The following is a 14,245-nucleotide window of genomic DNA, read 5'->3' on the forward strand; positions in this document are numbered from 1 at the left end:
AAATGATTTAATAAATAAAGAGTCATCAAATTTATCATTTTTTTTTTGTAGATATCAAATACTCACCTTTAATTACATTGACTAAAAACTTAAATTAAATTATCAAAACTAAAAAATTAACCATTATCAAAAACATAAATCTTATCCCCTTGTTCAAAAATTGTCCATTGAAATTTGAAAGTGACTGAATCTATTTTTAAAAATATATATTTTCAGGCTTCGCTTGAAACCAATAAAATAACACCGAAATAAAATATTCTGATACATTTATTATTTATTATTCTTTTCGCATCAAGAAAGAAAAGAGTGATTGACATGACAAAATTTGATCAAAATTGTCTTCTTCTCCCGTGGGACCCACTTAGTACTTATTAATATCCCAACACTACCCTTACCTTTATCTTGTAATACCCGAACCACCCCTATCAATAATTTAACTTCTCTTTCACCCGTAAAATAATTCCACACCCCACACCTACCAATCACGACTCACTCTTTCCTAGGACACCCCAAACTAAACCCAATCGAAACAACCTGTCACGCAACAACTGTCAAACACCATGTAAGCCTAACATGATCTGGGCAATTTTGAGTGGTCTTTCTTGCTTTTCGCAAAAGGAAATTGAAAACACGCTCCGAGGAGTATGAGATGATTCTATTAGTTTAGAGAGAGAGAGAGACACATAAACAAACAGACCGCCGACTTAATAATAATACACCGTCAACGCCGATGGGTATATCTTTTTAGAACTATCAACGGTGTCGCATACTAGCACTGTTCCTCTTCTTGCGAGTTAGGGTTTTCTCTCTTTCTAATAAGCACATCGATCTCTTTCTTTTTGTTCTTATAGAAATTTAGAAAATCAAACCTCGCTAGATTATACTAATTAATCTCTATGTATCGTTTACAGGTACTGTTGTTTCTTTTTTCCTTATCTCGTCCTTTTCCTTTGTTTCTGTTATGGCTGTTTATTTTGTGAGAGAATTCATTAGATCGCGTTTGGTTATTTGAAGGTTAAAGTTTTATTTTGTGTGTTTTTTTTCGTGAAAAAAATGTGCGATTGTGGTGAAATTAAGGACAATATATTTTAAAAATTGCAATATTTTTTTTCTTTGAAAAAAAGAGAGATAATTTTGGGCTATGATCTATTTGTTTGACTGGAGTGAGGATTGAATTATTAATCCTTTAAAAATCTCTCTCCTTTTGTTTTTGATCTAGTTTTTAATTCATAATAACCTAAAAATTAAAGTAAAATTGACAAAATTTTGTAAAAAAAATAGTAGCTGTATTTGAGGTATATGCATGATTTGGGGTTCTGATTTGTTTGGTTACAAGAAGATGAATTGAAATTATGTTCCTAAGAATTGGTTTGACTTCGATTTGAAATAACTGGAAAAGTGAATTTTTTGGTTGAGCAAGCAAATATACTGAATTAAATACATGATTATCTGCTTAGCTTGAATTAATACTTCCATATCTGGTGTGCGCATGCATGTCCTTTTGAAATCAATTTAGTTATCGGAATTTGAATTAAGGGTTGTGTGTTGTGATTTCCCTTGTATAGGAGCGGAGCTACTCAAGGCTGTAAAATAAATAACCAAGTGGCTCTACGTCTGTAATTTTGTAACGGTTGTATAAAAAGGGAACATGTACAAAACGAACGCTAACAGCAGCACTATCATGAGGTATGTCTTTCTTTATTGATTTTTCATGTCTGTCTAATTCTCCACTTGGTTCTTTGTCTACCCTTTGTTATTGCACTTTCTTTCTTTCTTTTTTCTTTTTTCACAAGCTTGTTTTTGGAAGTAAATTTCTTGTTGGAGTAGTGGCAATATTTGGATGGAAAAGTTCCCAGCTCTTACAATATTTACTATGCATTTTTTTTTTCTCTATTATGGAAGCACTTCTGCAGGCATGTTATGTTGCCTTCAGGGAACTTTGTGTTCTGTACTTCTGTGGCTTATTCTTCATTCAATATGTCTCTTGAATATAAACATTTTGCGTGTAGCTTTGCATATATAATTGAGAATCCATAATGATGCCTGAAAAAGCTGGAAGGGGTTCATTTACTGACCATGAATGGAAATGAATTATTCTGACATCGTTCAAAATAGTGGCCTTGGAAATACTAATTGAGTAAGTCGCATTGTCAATTGAAAGGTTTATGTGACATTTTTTTACAGAAATATTAACACATGTTGTTCCTTGGACCAATGAATGTTAGAGAACCAGTCTACTCTTAACATTTTCAGTCCTCTGCTCCACCAGCTGTGCTATTCAAGCATTTGCAACACATCTGGCTCCTCATTTTTTTAGAACTCATTGGTTCTTTTGCCTGGACCTTTTGTTGATGGAAAGTCATGCATGTGATTTTTGTTGTGATGAAGAAAGGGTGAACTTTCAAAGCCATCAATGCATGTGATTTGAGTCGTGATCAAGAAAGGGTGAACTTTCAAAGCCATCAATAAATGTGATTTGAGTCGTGATAAAGAAAGGTTGAACTTTCAAAGCTATCAATAAATGTGATTTGAGTTGTAATAAAGAAAGGGTAACTCTCTGTACTCAAACTCATGTACCTTTTCCTCCTAGTTTCACTTGCTTCTATCAACTATTTGGGAGTGTGAAAACCAAATGTTTCCAGTTTTAGAAGATTCTGTTTGGCTGTTCAATTAAACCTCTCAGTTCAGTGACCAAAACTTCTTTGCTGCCTGTGGCTGGTGTATTTGTTCTGTTCCTGGAAAATCTATCTTCCTCCATCTCTGTAGTACCAATTACAATATCTGATGTTATTGACCAAAATAATAAAGTTGCCAGCACTAATTCCTTATTGAATTAGTGGATCCAAAATTCTTCTTTCTTCTAGTTGTATCGTCATTTAGGACTTTGAAGTGTGATTGAAGTAGATAATTCATTTGTTATAGGTGTCAAGGCGAGCTAACATCAGATCCATATTTCAATATATATTGTAAATGGTTAATGACTAATGTATACATATCAGGGGTGGTCATTTCAACTTCACTGTGGTTATTCTTCAAATGAAAATTGTTTTTGGTTTGGAGAATGCAGGGGGAGTATTTTGTAGGCATATGTTGCTTGAATGAAGGCCATTCTCATATTTATAAATTGATCATTGCTCCTCAAAGCTAACTGGACCTTTGAAGGCAGATAACCTACCATGCTTTCCTCTTCATATCATCAATCGCTATGGTTGTCCATGTAGTTAGACTATGATTTTGAGGTACTTTAAGTCTATATTTCTGTTTCAAGAACCAACAGTAAATAAATTTCAGGTAAAGAGGACCACAATGATTTGCCACAAGCTTATAAAAAAACATATTAAATTTTCTGATATATGTATCACACAGGGTTGATTGCATCCTTTTGCTTGAATATATTTGATGATCTATAGCCTTTTGTGTATATTTTGATGCCATATGCATTCATTTTACATGTGATCAAATTTCCTGACAAGTGTTTGTTATCCAGGATTTGCCAGTCATCTTCAATGGCACCGTGTCTTTGAAAATGGTTAGAGGCTAGATTTGTTACTTCTTTTTAGTTTTGAACTTTTAGATTTAAACTTCTTGATAAGGATTAATCTAGTTGGTAGAAATGGAAGCTAGGATCACCAAGGTGTTGGATAGTAGTCGTAGAGTTATGCCTGGAGTTAAGAGAAAGCGAGCGTCCTGCATGGTGTTGCCTGAGTGGTTCACTCTGATTTCAAGTCATAAGCGAGGGAAGCGCAGGAAATTGGATGGAAGCCAAAGCAAGCCTGTGAGCTGTGGGCATCATTCTAGACGATCTCTACTCCGGTCCTATTCAAATTTTATGAGGACTGGGATGCCACAGCGTCTGATGTGTTATCAGAATGGGGAATGGATTGATTTCCCAAAGGATCTTGTTGCTTTGGTTAGGAAGAATCTTCAAGGGAAGAAGGCATTTGTTGAGGTTGAGTTGGAGGGGCGCTGCTATGTGATTGACTTCTTGCACATGTTGCGTTTGGACATGAAGACAGGTATTCAGCAACCAATTGCCTGGATTGATGAAGCAGGTGGCTGCTTCTTTCCAGAAAGCTATGCTGATGAAGATGAACCGTATCTTTGCTGCCAGCATGATTGTGTGAAAGATCAAGGGCCCATTTTCAGGGAGCCTCTTGGGCCCCATGAGATCAAGGTGCAGCTTGAAATTGATATAAATGGAGGGAATCAATCAAAATTGAAGGAGTATAGTGGAGAGTCAAATGCTCTTGTCAAGCATATCCAAATTGGTCAAAAGCCTATGAGTGACCACTATCATGTAGAAGTGGATAGTTGCAACAGGAAACCTGGTGAAAAAATTGATGAAGATATGGAGGAAAATCAACAGATTGAAGCAAATTTAGTTACTGAGTCTTTTAAGCAAATGTTGGATTCTGATACTGTAAAGAAGTTGTTTGTTACAGTTATGAAACCTTTTGGCGGTGCAGACATTGTAGATATTTATCGCTGCTCTAGTACTTTGATGCAAGCTCGATTTGAGCTTTTCCAGAAGCAGATTGCACTAACAGAGAAATATCGTGGAGATGCAAATGTTCGATATGCCTGGCTTGCTTCTTCCAAAGGAGCACTCTCCACAATCATGTCGTATGGACTTGGACATTGTGGTCCATGCACAACAAATTCCAAACACGGCATTGGTGTTCATCTCTCTGCAGCAAACTGTTGTCACACCAGGTTGGATGTTTTTCCTGTTTTGTCTAAAGTGGAAATTGTCAGTCATAGTCTAGCAATAACCCCAGTATATCATGTTTTTCTCAAGGTAAAATGTTCATTTTACTCTAAGACAGTAGCGCTAGACTGGCTAGAAAATTGTCATCCTTGTCTTTAAAGAAGAATCCCCTTTTCTTGTCAGTCTGGTTTTGAAAAGTTAATTTGGAGTTTGCTGATCTTTCTATGCCATGCTTGTCTAATAATACTATGAAGTTGTGTGTAATCCTATTATTTTCAATTTGGTTGTCTTGTTAGATTTAGCAAAATTACTTACAGGGCTGTTCTCAGGAGCTGCCTATCAATTCTCACTGTTGAATTTGGTAACATGAGCAATTGACTGATAAAGCTACACTTTTGAGGCTTCCCATGAAGATCTGCATGATTTATTTATTTATTTTAAAAAAACTTCATTTATTTCACAGAAAGAATCTGTTTGCTATTCATATCACTGTCACGGTGGCTTCTATTTCAGCTCTTTTTTTCACATATCTACCATCTATTATATTGGTGTGAGATTTCCTGGTTTGTGTTTGTGTCCTGTTAAAAAATCCTCAAATGAAGAGTTCAAGTCTTTGAACAATTTAAGCTGGATCAATGTGATTTGTTAACCTTGAAAATTTTCTTTCAACCTTTTGTATTAAGAATTACTGAAAAAAGCTTTCCATGTTTTGCTGCCTGTGCCATAGGTCGCCTGCCTTCAGAAATGCATATGATGCGTTTTCTGTGATAGTTTTCTTATATAACTGGTTTTAACTTTGTTTTTCTTCTTTTTTCTTTTTCCTTTAAATACTGTGCTGTTGTGGAGGATTCAACTTTTGGTTTGTTTACAGTGTCAAGTATTGTGATGTTGACGAAAATGGAGAACGACACCTGGTATTTTGTCGTGTAATAATGGGAAACATGGAGCTTCTTCAGTCTGGGAGTCGGCAGTTCCATCCTAGTAGTGAAAATTTTGATAGTGGAGTGGATGATCTTGAAAGTCCAAGAGAGTATATAGTCTGGAATATGAATATGAACACCCACATTTATCCGGAGTTCGTTGTTAGTTTCAAGATTTCTTCCACCACTGAAGGTGATATGTTACTTCTTCTAGAGGTGTTAGTTTTGGCATGAGTTATTTAAACATGCACACAAATGCATGTATGACATATAAATATATAAAATACATATTAATACATACATACATATATATATATATATATATGTGTATATATATATATATATATGCATGTATGTATCTATTTGTCTTTTAGGATTGGAATGAAATCTTTGCTCGTGTTGGATTTGTGCTCCTCGATCATTAGTGATTTGTTGGATGGAGCATGGCCAATGAATTCTGATGGTTGGGCACAGGTATCATTTCAAAAGTCCAACCTCCTTGGATGCTGAAATTTATAAGGATGGTAGTTTTAAGATAAAAGTTTCATCCATGATGGGGAAATCTCCTTTTGGTTGTGTTCTATCACATTCAAGAGATCAATCAGCACCTCAACCATTGATTCAATGACTTTGTCAGCGGTGTCTTCTGCAGATGCTGTATGAGTACCTCTAATTTTCTTTTTGGAACTTCTTTTGTACTTTGCTGTAGTATTTTGTTTTCTTTCTGCAGGGTTTCTGGTTGGTAGTGAGAGTAAGCATACCATTTCAGGGGTGACCACTTCTCATGGATGTCAGGGACATTTACCAGTCAAGTCCTCTGCAGTTGATTTGAACTTACCAGTTGAGTCCTCTGCAGTTGATCTTAATGAGTCCCCAACTGCTGATATGGTATGGCAACTATTTTTCTCTCTGTATATTTGTCAGGATTGTTATCCATTATTTGTTATGCAATATATAGCAGGATGTAAAATTTAAGTTTGGTTTTGCTTGTGCTATTTGTGTTGTTTGTTATGCAATATATAGCAGGTGAAAAATCTAATGTTGGTTTTACTTGTGCTATGTGTGTTGTTTGTTATGCAATATATAGCGGGTGAAAAAATTAATGCTGGTTTTGCTTGTACTGTTTGGGGAGATGCATGCTTCTTCATTTGCCTGTGCAGTATGGTCCCTTTTAGACTGAAGACAACTCGTGCTTTAAGAAAGCACAAAATATGAAATGAAAGTTGAATTGTTGGATTTATTATTCATGAGTCTTATTCTGTCTAAGATAGAGCTGCCCGCACAATGAAAAGTTTTGAAACAAACAGCATCTGTTGCCAAGCTTGCTTTTGAACTGTACAAGCTAGAATAATAGATGGATTGTGTAAACATTAAAAGACAATTGAACAGTTCCTTTCACTGGCATTTGCCTAGAGCATATGGTTATGGTTGCCTAGAAGTCATTATGTCTCATTTGACAAGATTGCCTAGTTGGTATTGTTGACTGGTTTCGGTTGGAGCTTTTAGCTTCTGATGTTCGTAATTGTGCCTGAGCTACTAAACTGTTAGCATTTGTTATCTTCAAGGGAAGCAAAATTCAACCAGTTTCGGGTTCTGGGAGATCTCTTGGAAAATCACCAAGTCTGAGTGCAAGCAGTACCAGAGCTCCGAAATCTCCATGGATGCCTTTTCCTATGTTGTTTGCAGCAATTTCAAATAAAGTTCCTAGCAAAGACATGGAACTCATAACTAACAATTATGAACTGTTCAGGGTATTTAAAATCACAAGATCTTTTATTATCTTTCATTCTAATTCAAATGTTTCTCATGATATATTTGATCACCCTTTTGTTTATTTTATTAGGCAAAGAAGGTAAACAGGGAGGATTTTGTCAAGCAGTTGAGGTTGATTGTTGGGGATGCTTTACTGAAGTCAACAATTACAAGTCTTCAATGCAAGGTATATTATGATTTGTGTTGTGCCTTAAATTGGGACATCCAGTGGTAGTCTTGTAGTGTTATGATTTTGGGTGCACCTTAACTTGCTTGGCTGAAAATTCGTTAATAGTTTGTCCAGGGGCATATATTTGAAGAGTGCTCCTAATAACTATTTACCACTAAAATATAGAATTTATATTGATGCAGTTTAGAGTGTGTTTGGTATTGCGGTAGCTGTTGTTGTTGTGTTTTGAAAAAAGTTGTTTTATAAAAAGTACTTTTAGTTGAGGTTGGTTTGAAAAAATAGGTGTTTGGTTAAAACTGTAGTTGAAATTGAGGTTGAAGAAAAAATAGTTTAATATGTTTGGCAAAGAATGCTTTTAAAATTGAGGTTATAAAATAATTTTAAAAAATATATATTAATATTGATGATTTTTAATTTAAATATTGTGGATTTAACTATTGCTATTACATCATGAAATAAATCATACTTAATATAAAATATTTTTTATTATTTCATGAAACAATCTACAATTCCATTACATATGAAATATATCCGACAAGAACTACAGTTTCCATAATTTTTTTAGCGTGTAATAAAATTAGATAAAATATTATAAGGTATAAAATTCACTCTAAACTAATTTTTTTAAAAAAAAAAAATTAAAAAAAAAAAAAGTTCACGCAGTGTAAGTGAACAGTGCAAGTGAAGCGCACTGTTCACTATTTTTTAAGTGAACAGTGCAATTCTCTTGCACTGTTCACTTGAACAGCGTATCAATATACATTGTTCATGTTAATTGCACTGTTCACATGAACAGCGTATCAATGTACATTGTTTATGTTAATTGCATTGTTCATTGAACAGTGCAATTAACATGAACAGTGCAAGAAAAGCACGTGAAGGCTGCTTCTTCCAATCCTGCGTTGCATACACACAAAATAATGGGGCCCATGAACAGTAATTCATGGTTTTTTCTTTACCAAACGCTTGGCTGCTGCGTTTTGCTTTAAACACGATCTCCATAGCGTAAACAAATGGCCTCTTATTCATCAATAGGTTCATTGTACTTTTGTAACCGATGAACATACAACACTGATTCCACTCCGTTTATTTGTTTTGTCCCAATGCCACTTTTCCTTTTTAAGCTATAGGAATGTCTTGATTTTGCTGCGTCTGTAAGAATTTTAGTTTTATGGTCTGAATGTGGTTTTGGTATGTTATTGGAACATACCAGAGTTCATGAACCTAAGTCTTTATAAGCTATTCTTCTCGTACATGTCTTTTTGAAACAGACTGCTATGACGAGTATAGCACTGTTTATATACTTCATCTTCAGTCTTTAGTTTCTCTATGTTGCTGTGTTTTGGGTTGTGAAACAGAATTGCTTTCATCTTCAATCAGTAACTTAAACTGCCTTAGGTTGCATACCGAGTGTGTAATACTGACCAGTGTCTGCAGTACCATTTCATGGCAGAAAAAAATGTGGAAGCTCAGAAGGTAGATTAAAAAACTAAAGAAGAAGAATGTGGATGAGAAGCTATCCTCGCCATACAATATTATATTGGCAATTTATACAGAAAATATAGTTTGGTTATACCTATTTGCTGGATCTATCTTTCTTCCAAAATCTGCTGTTTGTCAAAATTTACTGTCCTGACACAGCTTTTCTGGGTCCATGCAGTTGCCATCTAAGGGTGAGGTACCTGTGTCTAAACCAACTGCAGAAGACTCGGCTGGGCTTTGGGAGACCAAAACGCATTAATGCTTCTGTTTGTGGGAAACTGAGGTGAAGTTTGTTTGATGCTTGTTGGTAGAATGTGTCGACATGAAGTGAATATCCTGTCAAGAGTTGTAGGTCTTAGTTATCTTGACTCTGCTAGGTTATTTCCTAGTTGCCTTATTTGTTAGTGATGGAATTGTCTGTGAGTTGACTCTGCTACTTATGTGTCCTGTACTGATGATGATGCCCCGGCTTGGTTAATAAACTTTTGGATTGTTTGACCTGTGTGGAGTTCCTGAGGCTTCATTGAGCGTTTGTCTATTAATTGGTGGTTAGAAGCTACTCCTCAAGAGAAGCAAGTGTTGGTAGAAACTGTCTAAATCTTGAACAGCTTTAAGGCTGTTGCTTGCTTATTTGAAATCGTCCAGTCTTGTCTAATTGAGAGTCCCATGAAAAGAAGAGGGACAATGAACTTGTTGCAAAATCTCTTTAAGTTTCATCCTTTTTAATATTTATTTAATTAGAAATTGTGCTTTATTATTATTTTTATTTACATTCTATAGGATTATTTATTGATTTTAAAAAATGACTTTGAGTTATCTTGGGTTTTTGTTTTTTATTCTTCTTTGTTAAATTTAGTTTTTTCAATTTTTTTTTTTGAATTAAATTAAATTATTTGATTAAATATAAACATAAAATAATTACTTTATAATATTGTATTTGATAGTTCTTGGTTTTGATGTCCCGTGCATATTTTTTTAGTGTGTATTGTGTAGCCTTGTTATAATGGTATTAAAATTGTTTTGGTAAGTGTTTTTTAGTTGCAGGGCGGTGTCTGGTGAAGAGACAAGACAGTGAGTTTATGAGTTATTTATTGTTCTTCTCAAATATAATATTATTGACTTATCTTTTATAGTTAATTATTGTGTTTTTTTATTGTTTTATTTTTTATTATTTTTTTTTAAAAATTATATTATTGAATTAATTGAGTTTATTAACCCAATTAATTATCTAAATCTTATATTTCTCATACTTATTTGAAAATATTGACGTTGCGTGAATAATATTTTTTATATTAAAATTTTTTAACCCGGCCACCTATCTAGTTCTCAAACAAACCTAATAGCAATACCGGATGACATGCTGCAGTGTTTTCCAGCATTTGTTTTTGGCTGTGGACCCTATTTCTGTCTGTGGCACATCCAAACGGTTCCCATTGCCGGCAAGTCCCCTAAGGAATATAGACAGCGAGAATACATCTGGATTTCAGAAGTTCCTTGTGGTAAACACAACGTCATGGTACGAACAGGTTTGCATGCATCAGTTCCAAGTCACTTCCAAAAGTCATCTGGCGAGGAAGAACAGCTTGAATGTGCAGCTTGTCTGCTGTGGTCCCAAGATGTTCGTCAAACATGTCCGAGAATCCCTTGTTTTGTTTTAAGCGCTTTGTTTTCAAGTAAATTTACTCCACTCTTAATTTCAAGTAGTTCCACTTTCAACGTTCCAAAAAGTGGAGTAAAAATCCGTATGTTGTGCAGCCTGAGTAAGAAAATAACCACAGAAGAAAGAGAGTGCATCCTTTCTATTTGAAAAGGCTCTACACCACTTCGATAGTTACATATTTTCAACATGAAAGGGAAACGCAAAACTTGTCATCCTTCCAAATCTTCAGTTGAATTGACCAGGTATAGCATCGCTAAAATTTACGGAGGTCAGATGGAAACACAAGAATTTTACGTCTTGGGAAGAATTCTTGATGTATTTGAGAATGTGATAACAGTTTTTATTTATAAAAGTGATTTTTATTTTAAAACATGTTAAAATAATTTTTTTTTTATTTTTTTAATTTTTTTTTTATATCAGTACATAAAAATAATTTAAAAATAAAAAAATATTATAAGAAGCTATTATGTTACTTATTAGAATGTTGGATCTCTTGAAATTAGATCAAAAAATTATTGATTAAGCTAATTTTGTTATTTTTTCTAGGTTTTTTTAATTTATTGTTTAATTTAGATTTTTATTTTAGTTTTTTTTAATGCTTTTTGATTTTTAATTGTTTTTAAAGATTCCCTGTAACTTCAAATTTTTATCTCAAAATAAAACTAATGAAGTCTCTCACTAGAGGTTCATAACACCTCTAACTAGGTCAGGAAATCTTTAAAAAAACTAAAAATAGAGATTATGAAAAAACAGTTTTGGAATTTAATCAGAGCTCTGTAGATAATATGACAGTATTAAGTGGCTAGGATTGAAATGGAATGTCAATTATGATTTTTGTATCAAGTAATTGGACCACCGAGCATGATGACAAATTATGTAATATATAATTCATTAGTCTAGAAAACCATGCTTGCTTCCCAGTTTTCAAGTGGTTTAAGGTTGTAAAATAGAGTTGCGCTGGTTACTTTTCTAGTATTAATCGAGTTAATGACGCAGGTCTTCAATTCTTGTCTTGCTATGTGAAGATGTAGAAAGAAAGAAACTGAGAGAAGCAATTGCATACCATATACCATAGGTGGATCAGTTACATGAAAGTTGTGCATCATTTTGTAAAGGAGAATACTTCACTGTGCCTTGAGTTTGTTTTTATGTTTCCTAAACAGGTGTTGTTTGGAAACGCTGCCAAAGATGTTTCACAAGAATTTAATTTTTAAAAAAATTAATTTTTTTTATGTTTTTAAAATTATTTTGATTTATTGATGTCAAAATAATTTTTTTAAAAATATAATTTTAACATCTTGAAATTGGTTTTTTTAAAAAAAAAAAAACATTATTTTGAGTACCTAGCCATATTCACCGAATTGTGCGCCTGCTTTATTTTCACAGAGCTCTGATTATCTGATAAGAATAAGGGCGGCACTTTAGCACTTTGATTGATTGTGAGCTGTGACCAATGATTATACAATGTTATGTCTCTAAACTCGATGAAAACTCTGCATGACGTAGATATCTTACGGAGCGATCTATTGCAAAGAGACGGACGGCATGGCTAGGCATTCTTTATCTACGCAGAGCAGAGGGGGAGTGGTTTTGCAGCAACATTTTGTTTCAATATGGAGCACAAATTTGTGATTCTTTAGTGTAGATTCTGATGCATCACTGATTAATAGTTAGCGGCATAATCGAGCTCAAAAGAAGCAATTGTCGTGTTAATTATTGCTACTGTTATTGCATAAGGTGTGGTTTTCATATCACTTTGCAGCAGAGCTCGTCACTTCCAGTTAAAATTGTATGGCTAAACTACCATTTGAGGGTGTCCCCTCGCAAGGAGATTCACTATTATGATTGCTTGATAGAAAGATTTCCAAAATCACTGTTATAAGAACCGGACTTCACTGTCTAGTTTGATATGAATCGAGCCTTGGATCGGTCTGGAGCAACTAACCTGCTATGAAACCAGCATATATATTCCAACAAAATGTTAAAATAAAACCCAAATTCCCTAATATTAATCTATGGACCAAAAGATTATGGTATGACATAATCAAGAACTGTGCTTTTATCTGGTGTGACTACATCTCTCCTTTTCAGAGAGATCCTCGGGAGTTGATTTTCAGTCAAGTGAGGAAGGAAATTATAACAAAACAGGAATCTCCCCATATCCTCCTTTGTCATCTACTGGAAATCTGTCGAAAGTGTCTGTATATTCACTTGAGCTTGCATATTCGCAGCCCTTTAAGCTTGTGGAAGAAATTGAGCATTTAATTACAATTAAGCTATCCATGCCAATTATAGGGAATTTGTAAGTAGTTTTTGCGGCAGATGGATTTATTTTTAATAGAAACCAAGAATATTACTAACAAAAGCTTAAGTAGATGAGGTTTCAGCATACTGGCATGCAAACCCGACAAGACAAAAGGCAAAAATGAGAAATGAGACACACAAGAATTTACGTGGTTCACCCAATTAGGCTACGTCCACGGGCAAGTATAGAAGGATTTTACTAAGTAATGTGGGAATTACAACCTCTCTCAAATAATAGGAGAACAACTAAGAATCTCTCTATTATTAGGAGAAACACCTCACTTACTCTCTCACAAATACCTCACAATTTTGTGGGATTATTTTCCCTCTCTTGCTCTCTCTTAATTCTCTCTTGTGATGTTGTGCATAAGGCAAGGATGCACTGCCTATTTATAGGCAAGCTTCCTTGCCTTAGTCATCTTGTAGCACCGAATTGGTGCCTACAATATTGATTTAATTGGCTGGCACCAATTCGGTGCCTACAATCTTTGACTTAGTTGGCACCAATTGGTGCCAGCTAGCTTCTAGTTTCTTCTAGCTAGAAGCTGCCAACTAGCTTCACATTCTCCCACTTGAAGACTTTGATGATTTAATCAAGTCTTCACACATGATCATCTGTGACTCTTCTATCCTGTCAATACTTGCCATCGTCATGCTGCTTACGTGTCTGCTAGGCCACAAGAGGATCTGCACCATATATACTTATCAGTGTTGACTGGTTTGGTCAAAGCATCTGCTGGGTTTTCCTTTGTGTGAACCTTCTGAAAATCCACGCTTCCATCTTCCACCACTTCGCGAACAAAGTGATACTGAACATCTATATGTTTTGTTCTTGAATGAAACGCTGGATTCCTTGCAATATGCAAGGCACTCTGACTATCACAATACAAAAGAATCCTCTCTTGTTTGTGCCCAAGCTCCTCCATAAGTTTCTTCAGCCATATTGCTTCTTTACACGCCTGTGTAGCTGCCATATACTCAGCTTCTGTTGTGGATAACGCTACAACAGTCTGAAGTTTAGAGACCCAGCTCACAGCTCCTCCTGCAATTATGAACACATAGCCTGTAGTGGATTTTCTTTTCTCCAGGTCACCAGCAAAATCTGAGTCAAACATAACCTCTGATAGTAAATTCTGATCTCCATCCATAATGCGGCATCTGAGGTACCCTTGATGTATCTCAAGATCCTCTTAATAGTATTCCAATGCTCTCTACCAGGATTTGCCATG

At 34.8% G+C, this 14,245-nt stretch overlaps 1 protein-coding gene across 6 annotated transcripts; it reads left to right on the plus strand.

Annotated features, from left to right (window-relative positions):
* Positions 1-507: 507 nt before the first annotated feature.
* On the plus strand, positions 508-9,550 carry LOC118051929 (inactive poly [ADP-ribose] polymerase RCD1). Of its 6 annotated transcripts, XM_073408042.1 has the most exons (10): positions 508-911; positions 1,566-1,686; positions 3,068-3,239; positions 3,488-4,713; positions 5,580-5,821; positions 6,359-6,516; positions 7,194-7,379; positions 7,472-7,567; positions 9,008-9,046; positions 9,231-9,550. In XM_073408042.1, exons 4-10 carry the CDS (start codon positions 3,614-3,616, stop codon positions 9,309-9,311), a joined length of 1,902 nt encoding a protein of 633 aa, XP_073264143.1. In that variant the 5' UTR covers positions 508-911; positions 1,566-1,686; positions 3,068-3,239; positions 3,488-3,613; the 3' UTR covers positions 9,312-9,550. The 6 variants fall into 6 exon arrangements, with proteins under 6 accessions (XP_073264143.1, XP_073264142.1, XP_073264144.1 ...); XM_073408041.1 differs by lacking the exon at positions 3,068-3,239; XM_073408043.1 differs by lacking the exon at positions 3,068-3,239 and having other exon boundaries at positions 508-793.
* The last annotated feature ends 4,695 nt before the right edge of the window (positions 9,551-14,245 follow it).

Source organism: Populus alba, chromosome 3, assembly GCF_005239225.2.
Source record: "Populus alba chromosome 3, ASM523922v2, whole genome shotgun sequence".
Taxonomy (NCBI): Eukaryota; Viridiplantae; Streptophyta; class Magnoliopsida; order Malpighiales; family Salicaceae; genus Populus; species Populus alba.